Below are 22,089 nucleotides of genomic sequence, written 5' to 3'. Positions count from 1 at the left end.
CTCCTCCCCATAATCTACTATGCCGTATACGAATACTCCACCTGAAATCCGCACCAGCTCAGATTCGTGTAGTTATGCCTTTATGTCTTCGCTATATTTCGCTAAATTAGATTCGTCCAGAGTAAATATATTGCCACTTTTTTCTACTTATTTCAGTTTTTAAAAGAAGAATGATCAACTTTGTGTTATCTAACCAGCGAATCTTTGGCCTCCCACGGGGCCTCACTCCTGAAACGTCGAGCTTCAGTGCGGTTTTGGCCACAGAATCTTCCTCTCGCCGCAAGACGTGACCGAACTATCTCAGTCGAGCCTCCTTCATCTTCTCAGTTATCGGGACGACGCCGAAGATGGAGCGCACAGTGTCGTTGGATAGTGTTTCTCTTTTAGCGTTACACCTATTGTCCACCTTAACATCCGCATCTCCATAGCGTGTAACACTCTTTCCAAGGCTTTCGTCGTCGGCCAGCATTCGCATCCGTAAAGGGCAACAGGACGCACAACCGTGCTGTAGATCGTCGACTTCAGTCAAACAGGGACTTTCTTGTCGCACAGTACCCCTGTTGCCATTTTCCATTTCATCCATGCCGCATTAACACGTGCTCGACCTTCTTGATCAATGTCGCCTGTGGAAGTCACTTTGGATCCAAGGTACTTGAAACAGTTCACCTTGTTTAATTCGGTACCATCGACACGAATTGAACCATCCTCTATCCTTGGTCCGCACTCCATGTACTCAGTTTTTGATGTGTTGAGGCGCAATCCATATTTCTGTAGCTGATCCTTCCAAGACTGTACTTGTTTCTGAAGATCATCTCGAGACTATGACGCGAGCATGACATCGTCGGCAAAGAGTAGAGTCCACGGATGCTGCTTCTGGATTTCCTTCGTTATCGTGTCCATGCACAGCACGAACAGCAGGGGTGAGAGGGATGGACCCTGATGAACCCCTACTTGTACAGGGAATGGCCTGCTTGGATAGCATCTATAGTGCTGCACAAAACCGCACTAGTTGAGTGAAACGCTGACAAATTTTCTTCAGACGAGTCTTTTGTACCTTGGGCTTACCTAGAGTCGTCTTTCCCAGAGTGTTCTCCGCGGTCAAGCGTATAACGCTGGAAGTAGACGACCACATTTCCTCCACACTACGAGTAGGGTGGAAAACTGTAGATGGAGCCACGGACGCGAAAAATACCTCCTTTCGATTCTTCAGATTCCACCATTTGATGCGCTGTGTTTCAATTCTTGGATGTCTCTTCGTTGCACGGGAGATTTTCAAGTCCATAACGAGCAGATGGTGTTGGGCAGCGACATGGTCTGTAGGGATGACTTTTGAATCCTGCAGAAGTCGGCGATCTCGTCGACGTAACATCCAGAAATCTATTTGTGTTTCACGACCGCCGCTGGTGTACGTGATCGAATGCGATGTTCTTTTCCGATACTGCGTGTTAGCAATGATCAAGTCACTTGCAACAGCATACTCCGGGATTCGCAACCCGTTGTCGCTGCGAGCTCCATAGCCGCATCCACCATGACAACTTTCGAACCCGTCTTTCCGAGAACCGACATGTCCGTTGAAGTCTCCTTCGATTAGAAGTACTTCCTCGCCTTCCAGGGATTGGGCGTACTGCTCCAGATCTTCCCAAAAACACGCCTTCTCTTCTTTACTAGAGCCCACCTGTGGCGCATAAGCAGAGACGACTCGCAATTCCACTTCTCCTGTGTCTAATTTTACAGCCATCAGGAAATCCGATAGTCTAATCTCACGCCAATGCAACGCTCTGGCCTACGTGAGATACGCGAACTCTCAACACGTGGCGAGATAAAGGTCACAATCAGCGATGAAGGAGGAGAGTTTGTGGTCATATCACGTGAACTAGACATGGCTATCACTCGAAAACATCTGGATGACGCTACACTCTACCACTTTTCGTCACATGAAGAGTTCATAAAACAGAGTCGCCGTCTCAATAGAGTTTGGGTAGAGATTGGAAAGGCTGCGGGGTTACATAAAACAATGATCACAAAGCTGAAATACGAAATTCCTACTTGCCCAGTTTTATACCTGCTAATAAAAACACACAAACTCTCTTCCTTTGCTTTCCTTTCAGAAGACCCGGATGTGTTCAAAGTACGTCCTATCATAAGCAACGTAGGTGGCCCCACGGACAGAATATCTTGGCTTTTGAACGCTATACTTGCACCATTGCTCAGAAAAAGAATGTGTCATCGATGTCTTTCGATCTTTCGATGTCACATCGCTTTATACAAATGTTTCCAACGGCGCTGCAATGTAAGCTGTGTTCGAGCTACTCGTAGAACATCGGGACACCTTAGACTTGCACGGGTTTTCCATAAGGCAAATTATGACGCTCCTGGATGAATGCTTAAAGTGCTCCATTTTTCGTTGGGCCGGCATCTACTATAGACAGGTCAGAGGATTGGCCATGGGACAAAGACTAGCTCCCACACTAGCCATTGCATTCATGTCCAAAATAGAACAACCCATTCTGGAACGGAAACCTTTCCTGTATTGCCGTTATATTGATGACTGTTGCATTATATGCCCCACTCAAGACGAGATGGACACTTGTTTCGAGCTTCTAAACCAACAGTCCCCTTACATACGGTTCACAAGGGAGAAACCCAAAGAAAATTGGCTGTCCTTCCTCAATGTAGAAATACAGTGGTCCAATGGTGAATGGAAGACACGATGGTTCCGAAAACCTAGCAGCAAAAACATTTTAGTTCATTGTCTTTCCGCTCACCCTTGGAAAACTAACAAATCTGGTGGATGTGGTTAAAAACATGTTTAGGACAGCCGTAAGGGCGACATCAGATGTCCAGGAGCGGATCGATGCGATCAACCTAGCGCAACGCATCGCGAATTCTAACGGTTACATTGGTAATGTAGCACGTAGGCCAGATCTTGGTGCGCAGCAAGAATATGCCACACGGGTTGAGTCGAATAAGATCAATTTCTGCCTGCCCTTCATAACCGACGACCTGAGTAAAGCTATACGGGCTAGTCTGGTGAAATGCGGTCTCGAGGACCAAGTGAGAGTTGTGGAAATACCTCCAACAAATCTCAAAAAACAACTAGTTCGAAACAGAATGTACGACCGCTTCTGTCTCACTCCAGACTGTGTAATATGCCCATTCGGGAAGGAAGAGGACTTCATGGTCTCTGGTGTAGTCTATCTAATTTCGTGCAAAACATGTGGGGACCAATACATTGGCGAAACAGGGCGCCCCCTTTGTATTCGCATTAAAGAACATCTAAGGGGGATGAAACAATCGAATGCAGCAACTCCCCTCGGAGTTCACCGCAGACAATGTCATGAAAACGTTCCTTTCTGCGTAGCTGTCACAATTCTATCGTACGAACCCGAAATTATAGCTCGCAGAACTTTAGAAGCGTTTTGGATAAATGCAAAAGGTCCAAAAATGAATAGAAAGGAAGAGTGCTTAGCCGTGACCAACGAGCTGGCTCTGTATCAAGACCTTTGCGGGTTTGATCTACGGGGTCATATGCGGGTCGCATCCTAATTAGTATCAGCGGAGCGATAGCACCACACGGATATCCGCTAACATCACGGCAACGCGGCTACTAAGGCACAACGATTTGGGCTTTTTTGGTTTTTGTTTCCGGGTGTAATATCCTAGGGGATGATGACTTGTTCTGGATGAGGCATTTGAGAGGATATATTGCAAATGTTTTTACTTTCCAGGCTCTGACGAAGGCGACAACGCCGAAACGTTAGCCGTAATAAATTTTGTTAACAATCTTGGCTGTTGCTTAAATTCGACTATCAACAAGTTGCAATCTCTATGCCAAGATTCAAGGAAAGTCGAACTTTCGCAATCCGATAGTCGATCAACTGCTGTGACGCTGTTTCTAAACGACTCGTTCAATATGATACCAACGCCACTGCGATTTGATGTGCCGTGGTAGATGAGCTTGCATCCATCGCCTAAGTTTCTTGACTTGGAGCCTTTCCAGCGAGTACACGTACACGTCCTGTACACGGCATATGTCAACACGGCGTTTTCTGAGACTGTCTGCCAGTTCACGACTTCTTCCAGTAAGCGTCCCAACGTTACGTGTTGCCAAACGCACTGGTTGTTGCTGGCGATGGCGGAATAGCTTCTTTGGCCGGCTCCGTCCTCTAGCCGGTAGCCCTCGCATATTTGCCACATTGTCCGGGCGAGGACAATGCGCGTCGCTTCTGGGGGACGCCCTAGCTTCTGAAGAACACATAGTAGACATTAGCAGTATGACGCGACGGGGGGTGTTGTCCTCGGTCGGCTTGTCGCACTAGCAAGCTAGCAGCCTGGCACCGGAATCGTCGTACTACCTTCTCACTTAGCTAGCCTGTAGCCTTGGCCCAAGGACCGGGCTACTAGCCGGACACCTTTGTGGCATGGTTGAACCTGCCGAGACGAAGCCACCATAGCTGCCCGACGGCCAGCGCCATCGCCGCGCCGCTTTGAGGCGTGAGGTAGGATTTGCAGCAGTGTTCTACGAAAATTCTTTCATAATAATCATACAAAGGTCAACTACACATATGTATGCATCAGATAGATTTATGACTAATTATAAAAGGATAAAGGATAAAGTCACTGGCGTATCAATCCAATTGGGATGCGCCAACGCTTACTTTTACTGGAATTCGTCATCGATGAGGTTTTGGAACGCGTGTTGGCCCATACAATGACTTGCCGGGGCCAGCCGATGATCAAGTCTCTGTTTTTATCCTCCCAGACAAGTCTGGTACCAATTTATCGACCTTGGGGGGATGAAGGGTTTGGTGAGCACCAGGGCGGATTCGAACCCTCGACCGTGTGGCTACAACGGGCCTCTAACCGACTGCGCCACACCCGCCCCTGACTAAATATACTTCCACAAAAAATAAACCACTTTCAATTAAGGCGGTGGACATTCAGAAAATCAGCATCATTTCATTGAGTACCTGTCGATAATTTTCGACAAAATAATCGTTTGCTACTTTAGAATTTTGTTCCATGAATTCCACAGAAAAATCTACGCAGAATTCCGCATTTTTGTTGTAATTTCCAGAAGGCGTCCGAATTTTTATTGACGTGCAACTGTTTGTTGTTAGGAAACGTCTGAGATACATACTTCTTGGAAAAGTTACAAAAAAAGAAAAAAAACTACAATCTTTCCGCCTTCTTCACTAAGTAACATCTCGGATACAGAAACAGAACTTTTTAATACACTACTTGTAATTCAGAAATTGATAGATCAAAAAGGTTTTTGATCTTCAAAATCAACGAGATTTTAAAGGGACAAAATGTATTTCCTGAAAATTCCGCGGAATAATTAGCTTTCCCAAAGTGGTGAAAAATTCAAAACGAGAATCTGCTCCATTTCTTAAAAAGAATTTCTGTAATAGGACTGAATGTTGTATCGAAAATATAAAAAAAACGGAATTCCAAAAAGGTAGTGTTAATTTTGCGCGATTTGCTTGAATATAGAAAATTGAGTTGGGCATTCCCACTTTTTATGAATAGAGATTGTTTTCAGAGTTTGACCCTTTCACGTCAAGTCAATGATTGATTTTGATTCAGTATTAAGATGGAGGGCAGCGACGAGGCGAGGAGGACCGTCTCACCAACTGACTGATGGAACGTTCACGTAGAAGAAAGAAGGAACTTCGTTTAGGAATCATTCGAGAGGACTGACCGCAACGTTTGCTTTGCCAGGGGCGCCAGTAACCCTGTCAAAACCAGCTATCCAGCATCAAGTTGAATACGTAATTTTAAATGATTTCCTTGAGCTAAGATGAGGGGCGGCTGTAGCGCAGTCGGAGAGAGGTTCCGTCGTCCACACAACCGATCGGAAGTTCGAATCCGCCCTAGCGCTCACCAAGCCTTTCATCCCTCCGGGGTCGGTAAATTGGTACCAGACTTGTCTGGGAGGATAAAATTACTGATTTGAAACATCGGCTATCCATCGAAAGTAATTGTGTAGGCCAGTTACACTTTCGTAAACCTCAAACGATTCCGAATTGAAGTGAACGTGGTGGCGCATCCCAAGCGGATTGATTTACGCCAAACACTGTATCCTTTATCCTTTATAACCAAGATGTGTTGATGTTGGTGTTGATCTTTCGTTTACAGTTATTCATTATATTTATATATTTATTGTTTTATTTCATTTTATTTGTTTTTTATTAATATTTTACTATATTTGTTTATTTATAACGTTATTGACTTCGTCAGAGCCTGGAAAATTCGAAAGGTTCAAGAACAATCTAGCGCTTGCATTACCCCAATATGAACAAGCTTGGAGTAGTGCAACAATTAGATGGGACCCGAGTTTTGGTATCATAAAATTATTGTGATATAATTGGTACTGCTAGTACTGGCAGTTGGACTAAATGCAAAAATGAGGTCCGGCAGAGATCGAACACTTCATTGCTCACATATGGAGCAACTATACCCTACTGTCAATATTAGAACTCGCTTAATAAATAAAAAAAGATTGATGCACTCTGCTTCAAATATCTCCAATTGCAAACCAATACTTTTACAGGAATAAAAAGGATTGGGTGTTGCATTTCAACAGCAAAAACGTCTTTACAGCGCGTTTTTCCATTTCATGTAATAGGACCTAGTACTACGTAAGCTCTAGAACAATTTTTGTGGGTGGCGCACTTGTTAGCATTATTTTAAAAAAAAAAGCAGCAATAACTGTGCAGCTCTACAGTATTGCTCTACACCTTAAAATCCGCGTGGAATGCGCCAACACGTTCAATTTAAAGGCAGCATACCACGAATCCACGAAGTGGTGGGAAAATCCGCGGGGAAAGCGAAAGATAGGGTTGTAGACTGCAGGACCTCCCCTCCCCTTAATCTTCCTAAAAAAAAAACGGCGTGTGAATTGCTTTAGTTCCTACGAGGAAGGTTAGAACCCTACTCTATGTATACGTTCTATAGTCGGGTCAAAACGACATGAAACACGGACATTTGCGCACGCGGCTGCGCTCAAAGCGGAGCGGTGGAGCGTAGCGGGTTGGGAACGTGTGAGGATCCACGCTACCGCCACACACCTCTGCTGTTCGCCATGGTCCCACCTCGATTCCAATCGCTGTCTCCACCGCACTGCTTCCGAGCGCGGCCGCTTGCGCAACGGTCCGTGTTTCATGTCGTTTTGACCCAACTATAGTCTGCTCAGCAATCTATTCATTAATTTCATTCGTATAAGTAGTCCAGGAGAACTCACTAGCTTTCAACCGCTCCGCAGCTGGTACAAGGGTCTCGCATTGCGGCTTTAGCGTCGTGAAAAACGGGGTCCTTCACGTCGTTTTTTTTACAGAGATTCGGGAGAGGTGAGCGGAACCACCCTGATCCCACAATCTACAACCCTATCGCTAGCTTGTCCGACGGTTTCCCTCACTACGTCAGATTCGTGGTATGCTACCTCCAATACAGAACAGTTTGACGTTTACGAACGCGTGTTGGTCTAACAGTAACTTGCAGAGGTAACCGATGGCCAAGCAAGGGTTTCGTCCTGAAAGACACCAAGACATGTCTGGTACCAATGCTTCTTAGATGTATGTTTGTATATGAAAAAAAGTACGAAAATACGAAATAAAATTCGAAATTCCACAATCAGAATGTGGCGATAAACGATAAACGATGCGGTAAAATGGGGTGGGACATGTCCCATTGCGTCGGATTGGTTCGCCGCCGCCAAAAACCGTTATGATGGGGAAGGAGTTGTTCCATGGCGTCGAATTGATCCCCTGCGGTGCAGTAATGCAGTAAAAACTTCAAGTGAATTTGTCAAGGACTGAACGAAACGTTGTGAACTATTCTATGCCTAGTGTGTTGCGTTTCACCCTTGTTTACTGTCTATGTCTGCACGTCTATTCTCACCGCATACTCGCCTCATTATGTTGGTGCCATCCTCTCTTCAGGAATTGGAAACGCGAATGCAAGCGGCCGCTTAAAGGCAGCTTACCACGAATCTGGGGTGATACGGATTTCAGGTGAAGTATCCGTATACGGGGTCGTAGATTATGGAGACAGGGGTGGTTCCGCTCATTTCTCGTTGAATCACTGCGAGCAGACGGCCCCTGAATGCTGTTTTGTACGATGCCTTCTATTGCAGCGCGCCATCCTTGCACGCGTAGCGTCCCTTACTGCCTATCGGGGCAGTCCGAATTGGATTTTCGACGAATCGCAGGGCGGAGGCGGTGGAAGGGGTGGAGCGTTGCATTAGATGGCGTCGTACAAAACAGCATTCTGGAGGCGGCTGTTCACAGTGATGGAGGGAGAGATGAGCGGAACCACCCCGGTCTCCATAATCTACGATCCCGTACACGTATACTCCACCTGAAATCCGCACCACCTCGGATTCGTGGTATTCCTTTAAAGGAAAAAAAATTGTATTCATTGATATGTTTTCTTCTAGTGCTACTAATAATAAGTTAGATGCCTGTTTCGTTCATGATGATGACGTTCATGTCTTTTCACGCAAATTACTACTGTGCGCTAATTACTGACTTGTGAGAGAAGAAAGACTCAGCTTTCGAATTATATTTCCAAATTGTAACGATGCCGAGGGCAGGTGTGGCGCATTCGTTTAGAGGTCCTTTGTAGCCGCACTGTCGAGGGATCAAAAACGCCCTCGTGCAAGCCAAGCCTTTCACAACTCCGGGGTCGATAAACTGGCACCAGACGTGTCTGGAAGGATAAAAATACTGACTTGATCGTCGGCTGGCCCCCGCAAATCATTACGAAGCCTAAAACGCGTTCCAAAACCTCAACGATTTCGAATTGCACTAGAACGAGTTGACGGATCCTAAGTGGATTGATACGCCAATGACGTTATTCGTTTTTATTGTTACGACATCGAATGAATATTTATGGGGTGGAAAATTAAGGTTGAGTGCTCTAAAACTAGTAGACTACTATTTAGAGAACTATGAAATCATCATTTCATGAATTTTCCTAAATTTCTGAAAAAAGGACGGAAGAATCGTCATTAGAGAAAACTCAAATTCATTTTTATGGAAGATGTCACCACATTTAATTTCTACTGATCAGTGGAAACGGACGAAACGTCCACCACAAGAAGTCTGATGTCCAGCGTTAGCCAGACGTTCAGATTGGTATATTTATAATCCAAACAACTCCGAATTAATACGGCATAGCGTTTTCAACATCTGCGCAGTTTTTGCACTTCAAACCCAGTTTGTAACATCAGTTGAAGCGCTGGGACGGTTATAGCGCAGTAGGTAAAAGGTTCAGCTGCGACTGCACAGTCGATGGTGCTTTACTTTAACCAAAGCGTTCGTCATTCAGGATATCTGAAATTTTCGGAGAAAATTTGTAACAGACAGAACACAAACACTAAATTTATACATCGGCTAGCTCCGTAATTCGCTGAATAGGCCAGACACATGGCCAAACTCTGAATAGTTCAATAACGTTGGCGGCACATCACCAACTTGATCGATTCACATGAATCCTACAGGAAAATCGGATAACAGACACGAGAAAGGCATACATGGAGAGGAGATGACAAGGAAAGAGGTGGAAAACTTCGAGACGCGCAGAACGTACGAATGCGAAATGTGCTGAAATACGAGATTTTCCGATACTTGACACTTCGGAACATCTTTTATTACAATCGCATTTTTACTGAGCACTACAAAGAGGTGTGCTGTATTCGAGGACTACGGCAATGCACTAAACTTCCTCTCTGAAGCTTCGAAAATGTTAGAACTTACATATTTTATGCAGATTTCTTCAATAAATGCATTTATTAGATCTCTTTACCTTGAACTTGCCATAAAGCAACGCATCATATTTGTCGACACAGCTTCTAATGATCCACTGTTTTTAAGGCTTATGTAACTGATTATGGATAAGTGGTTTCCAATATTCTGAATATCCGTTCATTTTAACAATATTCAATATTTTATTTCCCTTTAATTTATTTATTTAGTTATTTGAAAACATCCAAAGGAGTGTCATAGAGCAGAAACAAGAGGGAACAAAGCTCATAAGAATCTCCTCTAGGTTTTTTTTACAGCAAAATTGGCCTTTTATAGAACATTTTATGGTTGGTGAAGAGGTCATTCTCCTGCAAGAGAAGGTGTGGAATCCTCACGCTAGATTCGTTTCCCAGACCCCAAATACTACAGTAAAACAATGGGTACCAGGGTTTGGGTGACCAACTTAAAGGCATCACCCCCACGAACCTGGGGTGGTGCGGATTCCATGTGCTTTATACCTACACGGGGTCGTAGATTGTGGAGAAGAAGGCGATCCCGCTCATCTCTCCCTGGATCGCTGTAAACAGACGACTTCGGAATGTGGTCCCTTAAGACGTCCTCTATTGTGACGATCCGCGCCACCTTTGCTCCCCGCCTCCGCCTGCGATTCGTTGAAAATCCACTGAACGCTCGGATGGACAATTCATTCCATTCGACGAATCGCAGGCGAGGGCGGGACGCAATGGTGGCGCATTACAATAGAGGACGTCGTAAGAAACAACGTTCTGGGGTCGTACGTTTACACTGATACAGGGAGAGATGAACGAATCACCCTCTTCCCCACAATCTACGTACAGGTATAGCCCACCTAAATTCCGTACCACCCCAAATTCGTGGGGTGATGATTTTATCCCATAACGGATGAGTATGTCAGCAACACTTAGGCGAACAAGTGGAAGGACCACAAGGATATGAGCTCACTACTCCAGCTATTTATGAATGGCTAAGAAACGCTAGTTAAGAATAAGGACAATTATAGGGGCAAACTTGAAAAAGAGCATATCAATGCAGAATCCCAGATAGCTAGTGTCATAAGAGAATAACAGTAAGAAAAAAGAAACTAAAACTGCGAGCTAAAAACACAGATCAAGCCAATGCTCATTGTGTTCGTTTCTAGAGAAGGAACTTGTCGGTGGTCTCTGAAACAATGAAACTTTAGGCCTCGCCCATACCCAGAATAAATAGTAAGGATGTTCAGTTTGGATAGCCCGTTTTTTTTTTTTGAATATCTTCGAGTTTGGCGTAGACATAACTTTAGAAGGAAGTAAATTCATCCAACGTGGAAGTCCGGAGAAAATGGAGTTGGGCACAGTTGACAAGAGTTCTCGAGAGTTCTCGACAGAGTTTAGAGTAATGGAAATTGGGGCTACCTCTTCTCCTGCTTGTTGGTCGAGAAATCCAGTGTTCGTTGCCTTTGGCTTAAAGGCATCACCCCACGAATATGAGGTGGTACGGATTTTAGGTGGAGTATTCGTATACAGGATTGTAGACTATGGAGAGGGAGGTGATTCCGTCCATTTCTTCCTAATTCCCGTAAAAAACGGTCCGGAAGATGCGGCGCGTACACAAGGCTGGCGTGCTCCTTGTAGAAAATAGCGCGCCGGAACGCCCGAAGCCGTATCTTCCGGGGCGCATTGGTGACAAGTAGTTGACTACTTGTCTGTACTCTTTAAATTCAAAGCTTTAAGTCGAAGCTGAAACAAAGGAAGTGTTTGATGGTAACCCAAAGAAGAAAAGGGAAATCATCTACAACAAACCAGCCTTGCAAGAAATTGTTGTACATTTTCCATTTTCCAACTTCTTGATATCCTTCTTCAACAACAGTCTCCCGCCCGGAGTGGCTTATTCAAAATGTGGCAAAACATATGTTTTGTAAAGAAGTATCAGTAGACCAAGGTCCTTTTCGTGCACATTCTTCGACATTATAAAAAGAGACGAAAGCATTTTTTGGTGCCTAAATCAAAACGAGTGGAGATATTGAACGATTTATCGGTTATTTCTATGTATATTGTATTTATTTGTATTTAGATCTTGGATTTGTCCTTGATATTGAATAGTTGTTGAATGTATAAGTCGAAACCCAGAATTACCACTCGTATCCGTTGACGTTAACTGGTCATCCACATTTTAGCCACTTGCTCCTCCTTCGAAGCTTTTTTTCCTGGGAAAAAGCATATAAACTATCGTAATCTATCGTAATGAAGCACAAAGGATCCTAGGGCCAATTACAGAAATGAACTCGAAAGCTTATCCTTTTACTCCCGATAAAAACGATTTCTTACGGGAAAGTTTCGAATTTCTCAGACTCCACACCTGAAAAAGGTGACTCTGACACAATGTCGTTACAAAAAATCTTTCCCAGACATTGAAACACTACCCAAAATAAGGAGGGCATGATCATCTAGGCTGATGGAAAGGATGATCTCGGACTCAACTCGACAGGTATTTAAAGGCATCACCCCACGGAAGATGCGGCGTGTGCACACGGCTGGCGCGCTCCAATCGAACTGGTTGTAGAAAGTTGCGCACCGGAACGCTCGAAGCCGTATCTTCCGGGCCGTTTTTTACGGCAACTAGGAAGAAATGGACGGAATCACCCTTCTTTCCATAATCTACGATCCCGTATAAGAATACTCCACCGAAATCAATACCACCTCAGATTCGTGGGGTGATGCCTTTAAAGGAAGGCAAGTGTTCCGTTTCAGGGTTTTTTTTTGTTACGACTGTGACTTCCGGAAGAAAGCATGGAGGTTTTACGATAAGACAGAAAAAAGCCATCAACAATGAATGAATAATCATTCTGCTTTTCATGAAACTTGGTGTCTAGCTGTTTACTCGGTAATCGTGGCAAAAGGTGATTAGGTGGTCAGTGTGGCAAACCTATACTCTTAATTTCAAATGTAGAACACAATTATAGGAGTGGTACAATTTAATTTTTAAATCTGAATGCATTTATTTCAAAACAAGTTTTCTAAAGGGTTCGTATTATTCTCCCACTAAAATTTGGTGACCTGATGACACCATTAAATCGCAATTCTTTCTGCAGTTCTGCACAGCTGTGTCAAGGTAGGAAACTTCGCTTTTCAAAAATGATAAATAATGCACATGGAAAACGTCAAGATTTTAATATAAGAAAGTGACAATCAACTGACTACCATGCAACAGAGGCAAAATATCAATGCACAGAGGGTTCTGTGCCTGTGTTGCCGCGGTGCCACTGTTCCAGTAGTTTCCAGTGGACTAAATTTTGGAGTTGAATGTCATTATGGGTTATGCTGTGGCTGTCCACAATTTTTTACCTGTGAAAAAAAAAACGAGATCTTGAGCATTTTCTTTCTTTATACTAAAAAACTGCAACAAAGGAACATTTTTTTTTACATGGAAATACAAACGACTTATCGATTAGATGTGACTCCTGGAAAAAACAACAAACATTTGTGTAACTCCGCACAGAGAGAGGTTTGTAATTAATCTCAACATCGCTGATGAGCTCTCAATTCTATTCTGGGACAACTGAGTGGTAACGACTAAAAGCGTGCATATCACGAGATTAATGATGTCAGGATGTGCACGAATGAATAGAGGTTAAGGAGTAATTCACGTGAGTGAGCGTGACCACGCCCAATTTCCCCCATATCCTGGAAAAAAAAGGTATGTGAAAAAATTTTTAGTGATCTGGTCTTCTCGACTAGCGCCGCCACCTTCATTCTAAAAAAAATCGGAGGAATCGGAGGATTTGGCTTTTCTGCGCCGTACCCCCTAACATCCTTCAATCTGAGGCAAATTATGAAGAAAAAGGTGGCATACTGATCAGCATTGTGCTCAGGGTCAAAGGTGTGATGGGATTTTCTCATCCGGGTCCCATAAAAGGAGTGTATCGCAGGGGAGAATGGTCGTAGGTGAGTGAACCGGTGGGAAGTAAGTGGACGCAAGGCAACATAGCATGATAATCAGGACAAAACGTTGCATAGCATTTTACAATTAAATATATTACAAAGTATTATTTTAGGTTCCCTGCACAGGTTAGCAAGATGGAAGCATCAACATTTTATTTTGACTATGCATAACACGTTGACATTGTGACAATGAAACCACGCAGGTTCGACACTCTGCTGAGTCAAATTTTTGCAAGAGAGGAAGAGAGCTGAAAGGACATCGAAAAAATGGATATTTTAATATTACGTAGTTTTTAGTAGTTTGAATGTGGACTAAATGGAATTTAATTATCAAAAAAGCTTAGATTCAATATATTGAAATGGTATTAAGAGAGAACTGCCGCAGCAACGTTTGAGGGAGGCGGAAGAGGTGGGCCGAGAGGGTAGTGTCTCATTACCATGCCTAATCCTACCCTGTACACACTCATACTAACTTGTGGATTCATTGCAATAAAGGTTAAAGGCATCACTCCACGAATCTGTCCATTTCTTCGTAATTCCCGTTAAAAAAAGGCCCGGAAGATACGGCTTCAGGCGTTCTGGCGCACTAATTTCTATAGAGAGTTCGACTGAAGCGCGCCTGCCTTGTGCGGCGCCGCATCTTCCGGGCCGTTTTTTACGGCAATTAGGAAGAAATGGACGGAATCATCCTTCTCTCCATAATCTACTATCCTGTATACGAATACTCCCCCTGAAATCCGCACCACCTCAGATTCGTGGAGTGATGCCTTTAAGTGCAACACACAGCAAATGTCACCCCGTGAAGACGGTTAAGAACTAATATTTTAAGATGGAAAGCGGGCGCACATCCTCCGATAGCGGTGTGAAGGAAGACAGGGGCTGATATTGCAGCTGACAGCCTTCCGGAATGGGCCGGTGATTTTGCACAAGGGGCAACTTTTCCTGCTACGTTTAAAATTAGAATCAGATCACATTTTGTTCGCTCACGTTGGACGACGACGAAATTAACTCAGTTTTATCGCGTCATAAGTTAATAGGAAGAATTGAGCTTCAGCACGCTCAATCCCATCAAGTAATCCATAGAAAGACATGTGCTTTGGTTGTAGAGGTTTCGAAGTGAGCGTGATTGTGAGCCGTAAGCTGCAAGATCCTCACCCCCTCCATTGTTTGGTGGAAGAGGTTACAAAATACAAAATACAGAGGGTTACAAAATTGAGCGATGAGATGAATGGCCTTCCATTTCTGTCAGAAAAACGCATAGAGTCAGCGAATTGAAGAAATCACTAGCTCATAGATATTATCATGTCCCTAAGTGTAAACAATCTTTTTAATACTTAAATTACACGTCGATCAAATTCCTGTTCTTTCCAATGTTGTACAAATGGAATAAAATGAAGCTCAGCATCTGAATTCAGTGTAAATCGTCAACGGATTTTTCTTCTTTGTTCATAGAATCGTTATTGTTCCTGCTTCTTTTAACAATATCAGAAAACTCTGAATCATGGTAGAATGCCACGCTTTAACTATTAAAAAAGATATACACTTCGGAAATATGAATAAAATGCTACCGTACATTACCTGCAATGCTAGGAAAGTAGGCTTCGCTTGCACACTATTACAAAATATAGCTAGAAAAGTATGGTTTTTACCATTTTTTAAAGTCATTTATTATCACTTTATTTTTATTTTAAGTCAATTAAGAGGAAACGGGAAGGAATCACTTTCTAATATCTTCATGAGCAGAAACACACGCAGAATACACGCAGAGATTTGAGAGGAAGACAGATGAATGAGTGTGTAGTTGTTGTATTCCGAAAAAAAGTGCTAAAACAGAATTGCGAATGAAATAGTCAGGAATAGATATCAATAGCTATTTACGGAAAATTCCAGAATGTTCTGGAAAATTCCGCAATTTTACGAATTTTTTAGTAAATGTTTTAAAGCCTGACTGTTTACAGAACACACCCGTGATCACATGGGAGTTCAGATGGAGGACAGAAAAGATTTGAGGAGAACCGACCTCCATCGACTGATTGAGAGTACAAGGTTGAGTCAAAACGACTTGAAGCTTACCGCAATTGCACTTGAAAGCGAGCAGACACGGAGGGACCATTACTTATCTCTGCACTCCAATTGGAACTAATAATGGTCTCGCACGGAGAGCAACAGCTTACGCAAACGCATCAGAGCGTTTTGCTCATTCTGTACCCGGAACTTTCTCCTACACAAGCACCTTTATTCGTACTTTTCTATTCTATTCGTCCTCCAACGAATCTATTCAGCTCTCTACATTTCTTGGAGACAGGCATCTAATTTATTATTAGTAGCACTTGAAGAAAAGATATGAATAATACATATACAATTTTTTTCTTCCTTTAATAGATAGATGTAATTAGTGGTTCAAACGGAGAATAGAACAGTCCGCTCGGGGAATAGAATGCGAAGTGATGTCAATGCCATTTTGTGGCAGAGTGAACCTGGTATGATTTACACGATATTCGTTCTAGCATTGAAATTTCCTATTTTACAAAGCATAATGTTGTTATTAGGCTTGCAACTTATTTCTTTTACACTTTGGAGATGTAGCTCTAAAAATCTGCCACTAACGCCCCTCTATCTGGCTCCTCTACCTCATGAAAGGAGTCGGAACGCTACAAGATGATGTACCCCGCTGGACCGCCACCGTAACCCCATTTAGGCGTCAAGTAAAATGCGGCTGTCTACACATGAGATTTGGCGGCAAGCTGGATAATTACTTCTGAAGACATCGATTCCAGCAGGCAAATGAATCGAATGCGATAACTTGGCACAGTTTAAGCGTGTTTTATTGGGTATTTTTACTCCAGGAGAATTGGTCGAGAGAAGTGATCGCCTCCGCGGGGCAGATCACGTTGTGTTGCTGGTAGAATGTCAAGAGAATCATTCATTGGGAGCTTCTGACACATGGTTGTACCATCAATGCTGAGAAGTACTGCGAGCAACTGAACCGAGTGGCTGCAAAGCTCGGAGGGATACGCAGGAAAGTCCTTCTTGTGCATGATAACGCGCGCCCACACGCCGCGAAGTTGACAGAGTGAAGCTGCGCAGTTTCGACTGGACCATTTCTCCCCATTCGATATAATGCAAGGTCCGGATATTGCCCGTTCGACTACCACCTGTTCCGATCTCTGGCTGATCACCTAGACGGACGCCACTTCGTTAAAATAATGAGCTCAAAACAGAACTTCAGTCATTTTGACTGCAAACCTCCTAACTTCTATGGACAGGGAGAGAATTTACGAACTGCCTAGACGTTTACAACATGTCATCGGTACCGATACGGAGCACTCAAGTGATTGAAAACTAAATGTGAAAGAATGAACAGTTTGCGAATGAAAGATTGCAAAGAGTGAGAGAAATTAGTTCCCACATGTAAGTACGTAACTAAATCGGAAGGCGAAAAAAACAAATAACTTCTCAGTATATGTTTCCCTAAGTAGAACCGCGCAAGAGATTGTTACAATCTTTATTCTCGGCTAACATTCCCGAAGGTTCGGCTCCTTCAAATCCTGAACGGGTGAAATCGAAGAAGAGTCATCATCGAATGAAATTTAAAAACATCTTCTTCGCCAAACAAGGAAAATTCTAAGCTTTCTTTTAAATCTTTAGAGGTAGCGGTATAACTTGTACTATAGAATCAGGATGGAGTTTTCTATTATAGGTAGCAATAGGTACAAAAACAGTGCAATCAGACAAGATTCCCAAAGCTTAGGAAGCGAGTTCTCGCGCAACTGACAAATATTTCCACTTGAGATTCATTTTTTGGCTTCTTGAAAAATATAACGGCGTGGGAACGGCATTTTTGCTCACGAGGTACGTCAGAATGAGTCCCCTGTGCACGCTCCGGTCCCCTCAGCAGCTTATTCAATTGTTTTTTTTTGAATACGTCAGTAAGAAGTCATCATTGACCTTCGACCGCTTGCTTGTGGACGCGATGCGTACACAAAGGTGGTGCGTCGCAACGAACTTCGTAGGGGAGGCAAAACTCCGCTTTTCGTCTTCGGTTTTTTTTTCACCAGGATTAGGGGAGCATGTGCAGAACCATCCCGGGTTCCGTAATTTATAACCCAAACTCTGCGGGTTCCTTTGGGGTTTCTGTACGTCAGCTTCATGATACGGTCCTTTTAAAGGCATCACCCCACGAATCTGAGGTGGTGCAGATTTCAGGTGGAGTATTCGTATACAGGATGGGAGACTACGGAGAGGGGGGTGATTCCGTCATTTCTTGCTAATTGCCGTAAAAAACGGCCCGGAAGATACGGCTTCATTCGTTTTGGCGCACCATTTTGTACAAGAGGTTCGATTGGAGCGCGCCAGTCTTGTGCGGCGCTGCATCTTCCGGGCCGTTTTCTACGGCAACTAGCAAGAAATGGACGGAATCGCCTCCCTCTTCGTAGTCTCCCATCCCGTATACGAATACTCCACCTGAAATCTGCATCACCTCAGATTCGTGGGGTGATGCCTTTAAGTAATGTGGAACTGTAAAAGGAGTTTGATCTGGATTTGCTCCAGCAAGTGCTTCAAGGAGACTTCAGTTATTACATATTCGCTACTGGATGCACTGGAAGTTCTCGGGTGAGAACCTTGCTGCAGGGTATAGGAATCAATTTTCAACAACATTCCTCTCCAATAATATTTTAAAATTATCGCATTAATCAAAACTCCATCAATTTTTATCACAGCGTCTACTTTTAATGGTTCTGTTACTATCCACACATGCTTATCATTTTAGTAGATATCATTCGACGTCTATAAGGAAAATAAAACATTAGCGTTTAGAACAAATTCATTCCTCGCTTTCGAAATGATAGTAGAAGTACGAATGATAAGACGTTTTTTTTTTTGAAAGTAAAAATTTGACTTCTCTGAGAAATGAACGGAACGTGGGCATAGAGGCGCATTCTAACGTAACTAGTAGGAACTAAAGTGCTTCTCATGTCGTTTTTCTACGACGATTAGGGAAAATGAGCGGAACCAGCAATCCATAAACCCATCTCCAGCTTCTTCTGCGGATTCTCTCAACACGTCAGATTCGTATTTAGTATGATGCCTTCAAGCAAAGCTTCTCTTTTTCTCGACTAACTTTGAGTTCTCAAGTGCATTCAGCTAAAATGTCTTCTAAATAGAATATCCTCAATCCGTACAATCAAAGAATAGTGCAGAACTCCTTCGTGCACTTCATTCCTATTATTATTCTATGGCTATTTTATTTGCAGTTTCCGGATAAAGAACAATCTTGAGAACTAAGAATTTTTCAATAGGTTTGAGATGAAAGTTGTTGGAAACTGCAGACAATAAAGATGGCGTCAAAGAAGAATGAAATATTAAATAAAATATTAAAATAAAATATTAAACAAGAATGAAATATTAAAATCTATTACATCTTCACAAGTATGTCTGGTTGTTTCTGATATGAAGAATATATAATGTTGAGGAGATGACCGTTCCATTCCATTCCAGGAAGACTGTGACTTTTTTCGATCCCTTTCTTCGTCCTCATCCTACTCGTGTACAGTATCTTTCGTCAGTCACTCTACTAAGAACTTTTTGAGCAAAAAAAAACTACAGTTTTCCATTTCAAAATTCATTTCAAATGTTGCTCTGTTGACATGGTAACTTACATCATCATATATCACTGGGAAACGAAAAATTCTTGTTTCGTTTTCCTTTAGCCTGTCCATTTCCATTAGATTTTTGAGGATTCCCAGTTAAATTGTTGCATTTTCTCCCAGATTCCTCCATTATATAAAAAAGTAAACGAAATTTCTTCAAATTTCAAAGCATCCCGACGAAACTAGATCTGAAGTTCAATATGTTGCAATCTGCAATTCAGCGAAATGCAACTTCAGTTTGTAGAATTTCAATCTGTTAAAAAAAGTTTCAAATTTAAAACTGCGATTCTCTTTATCGCTTATTTCTGATGTCGTGCGGCGAGGGAGCATTGATGAGTAGATTTCCATTTGGTTGATGTCATTCTTCAATTTCACCAAAGTTCTCATTGTCAGTAGCACTGTTCCCAAGGCAGTGAAAGAAGTAGTACTAAGTTGGCTGTTTATTTTTTTACACACGAGTGCCTTTTACAATTCCATAGATTCCATAAATTGATAACCATCCGTGGATGATCACCGTGAGTTTCGATAAGTGTCCTACCTTCGTGGGTCGGTAACAGTTTCATGAGACTCTGGGCTTTGGAGCCGAGACTCAGTGCACAACTCACAGCAGATTTGAGGCCAGTGAAAAAATTTAAGTTTTTTTTTTTGCTTTACGGATAACTTAACGATGCGAAACAAATGGTTCTTAATAGAGGAACTGATGAAAGCTATGGATAAGATGAGGACGAAGAAAATGATCTATAAAAACACAGTCTTTCCGGAATGGTATGGAATTGGTATCTCCTAACAGTACATTCTCTTTAAGTAAGAAAAAAGCAGACATGCTGGCAAAAATTACGATTAAAATTACGATTGAAATTTCTCTTCTTCGTTGATGTCATCTTCATTGTCAGCAATATTAACAGCTTCCATCTTAAACAATCTTAAAAATTTCTCACTCTCGAGATTGTACTTTGTCAGAGTCTGAAAACGAATCAGCCATAGAATAATAGGAATGGAATGCACGAAAAAATCTGGTATCATTCTTAGATCACGTGGAATGGAGATATTCTAGTGGTGTGTAAAACTTAAGGATGAGATAGATAAAGTAACATATTAACAACTCGGTGGAAATGAATGAAAGCGTGGGAGTATGTTGCCAGAGTTGCCAGAGATCCCCCGGCTATGCACAGAAACGTGGACGTCACATGACTATAGCGTCCTACCACACGAACTTACATATTACCAACCTTGTGGCCAGCATGGGAACATGCTGGAGAGCACGCTTCGCCGTCCGTGGTGATCAGACACCTTACTAGAATCCACGTTCCTCTCCTTGTAAAGTCCACGGGATCATCATATACCACAGTGTAATTACTGTCTCTGAATAAGAGTGATTCCGTCCACTTCTTCCTAATTGCCGTAAAAAACGGCAGGGAAGAGGCGGCTTCGAGCGCTCCAGTGCGCTATTTTCTTCCACGAGTTCGATTGGAGCGCGCCACCCTTGTGCACACGCCGCATCTTCCGCGCCGTTTTCACGCCAATTAGCAAGAAATGGACGGAATCACCCCCTCTCCATAATCTACTATCCCGTATAAGAACACTCCACCTGAAATCCGTACCACCTCAGATTCGTGGGTTGATGCCTTTAAGTTTTGCACACCAGTGTATATAGGAAACATTCCGCCCTATGAAACACCTCTGGTACGTCAATCTCCTAGTTCGTGAGCCAGTGCAAAAAGTAAAGTATAGTCGGGTCGGAACGACATGAAACACGGTGCAATTGCGTAATTGGTTGCGCTCGAGGCGGCGCGGTCGAGACTACGGTAGAAGTCGAGGTGGGACCATCGCGAACTGCAGCAATGAACGATCGTAGAAGGGTGTTCTCCCTATCCTAATCGCTACGCTCCGCCGCACCGTTTCGAGTGCAACCGCCTACGCAACTGCACCGTGTTTCATGTCGTTTTGGTTCTACTAGGTATTTCGGCAAAAAAACTGCCGCAACAACCGCATTTATTCGCACGTATCAAATTATGACGTAGACGCGTTAAGAGGGGGAGATTAATATGCCTCGTTAATCTTCCACATGACCAATGAAGTTTGTCAGGACAAGAACCAAAAGAGGAAAGCGAAAATTTTCACAGACCTACTTATAAGTTCCTTCAAGCTGTTGTAGTTGTTCATTGTAATTATCTTGAATTTATTAAAAACGTGTGAAGAAAAATAAATGAATAAAAATGAACTAAATAAATGATAGATGAAAAATAAGTGAGTAAAAATAAATAAATAAAAATAAAAGAAAATCATAATCATTATGAGTAGTTTTAGCTATTTGTTTCCGACAAAACAAAACTTTCAAAAGGAGAAGCTTGCGGTTTCTATGAGTTGGCTAGGTATGTGGATCAACTTTGCACGGGGCTCATCTGCACTTTCCAAATGCCGTCACATTCCTTCGAGAAGTCAACTTATCAGCATGCTAGTTGCGAAAGTATGGAGAAAATTATGGAAATTGAAGAGGAACAGCGTCCTTTCTGGGAGAGTTTCTACTTCGTTCATGTGTTGTTTTCGAGAAAATACGGGAGCGGAGAGCCAAACTGGGGCTTTTCCGGATTGTCGGTTTTTGAGTAATTATCGGTCAAAAATCGATCTAGCGTTTGACTGATAACAGTTGGTTGGAACTGTTATCAATCAAATGCTGAAGTTGCTTGTCTGCAGGGATCTTGTGACAAAACTGTTGAGTTTTACGATTCAGAC

At 42.8% G+C, this 22,089-nt stretch overlaps 4 protein-coding genes across 6 annotated transcripts; 2 read left to right on the top strand and 2 right to left on the bottom strand.

Annotated features, from left to right (window-relative positions):
* Window positions 1-295: 295 nt before the first annotated feature.
* Window positions 296-1,738, bottom strand: RB195_006956 (uncharacterized protein; the record flags this gene model as incomplete). Of its 2 annotated transcripts, none has more annotated exons than XM_064180328.1 (3): window positions 296-505; window positions 556-801; window positions 1,055-1,738. In XM_064180328.1, 3 exons carry the CDS (start codon window positions 1,736-1,738, stop codon window positions 296-298), a joined length of 1,140 nt encoding a protein of 379 aa, XP_064037208.1. The 2 variants fall into 2 exon arrangements, with proteins under 2 accessions (XP_064037208.1, XP_013306135.2); XM_013450681.2 differs by having other exon boundaries at window positions 1,193-1,738.
* A 30-nt stretch (window positions 1,739-1,768) lies between these two features.
* RB195_006955 (uncharacterized protein) lies at window positions 1,769-3,546 on the top strand (the record flags this gene model as incomplete). Its single annotated transcript, XM_064180327.1, has 2 exons — window positions 1,769-2,001; window positions 2,814-3,546. 2 exons carry the CDS (start codon window positions 1,769-1,771, stop codon window positions 3,544-3,546), a joined length of 966 nt encoding a protein of 321 aa, XP_064037206.1.
* RB195_006954 (uncharacterized protein) lies at window positions 2,806-3,546 on the top strand (the record flags this gene model as incomplete). The annotated part of the gene is made up of 1 exon (XM_064180326.1): window positions 2,806-3,546. One exon carries the CDS (start codon window positions 2,806-2,808, stop codon window positions 3,544-3,546), a length of 741 nt encoding a protein of 246 aa, XP_064037207.1.
* A 349-nt stretch (window positions 3,547-3,895) lies between these two features.
* On the bottom strand, window positions 3,896-4,258 carry RB195_006953 (uncharacterized protein; the record flags this gene model as incomplete). Of its 2 annotated transcripts, none has more annotated exons than XM_064180324.1 (1): window positions 3,896-4,258. In XM_064180324.1, one exon carries the CDS (start codon window positions 4,256-4,258, stop codon window positions 3,896-3,898), a length of 363 nt encoding a protein of 120 aa, XP_064037204.1. The 2 variants fall into 2 exon arrangements, with proteins under 2 accessions (XP_064037204.1, XP_064037205.1); XM_064180325.1 differs by having other exon boundaries at window positions 3,896-4,186.
* Between the last annotated feature and the right edge of the window lie 17,831 nt (window positions 4,259-22,089).

The sequence above is a fragment of the Necator americanus genome, chromosome I (assembly GCF_031761385.1).
Source record: "Necator americanus strain Aroian chromosome I, whole genome shotgun sequence".
Taxonomy (NCBI): Eukaryota; Metazoa; Nematoda; class Chromadorea; order Rhabditida; family Ancylostomatidae; genus Necator; species Necator americanus.
Note: the sequence above shows the minus strand (reverse complement) of the source record. Positions and strands in the feature narration are given on the sequence as shown.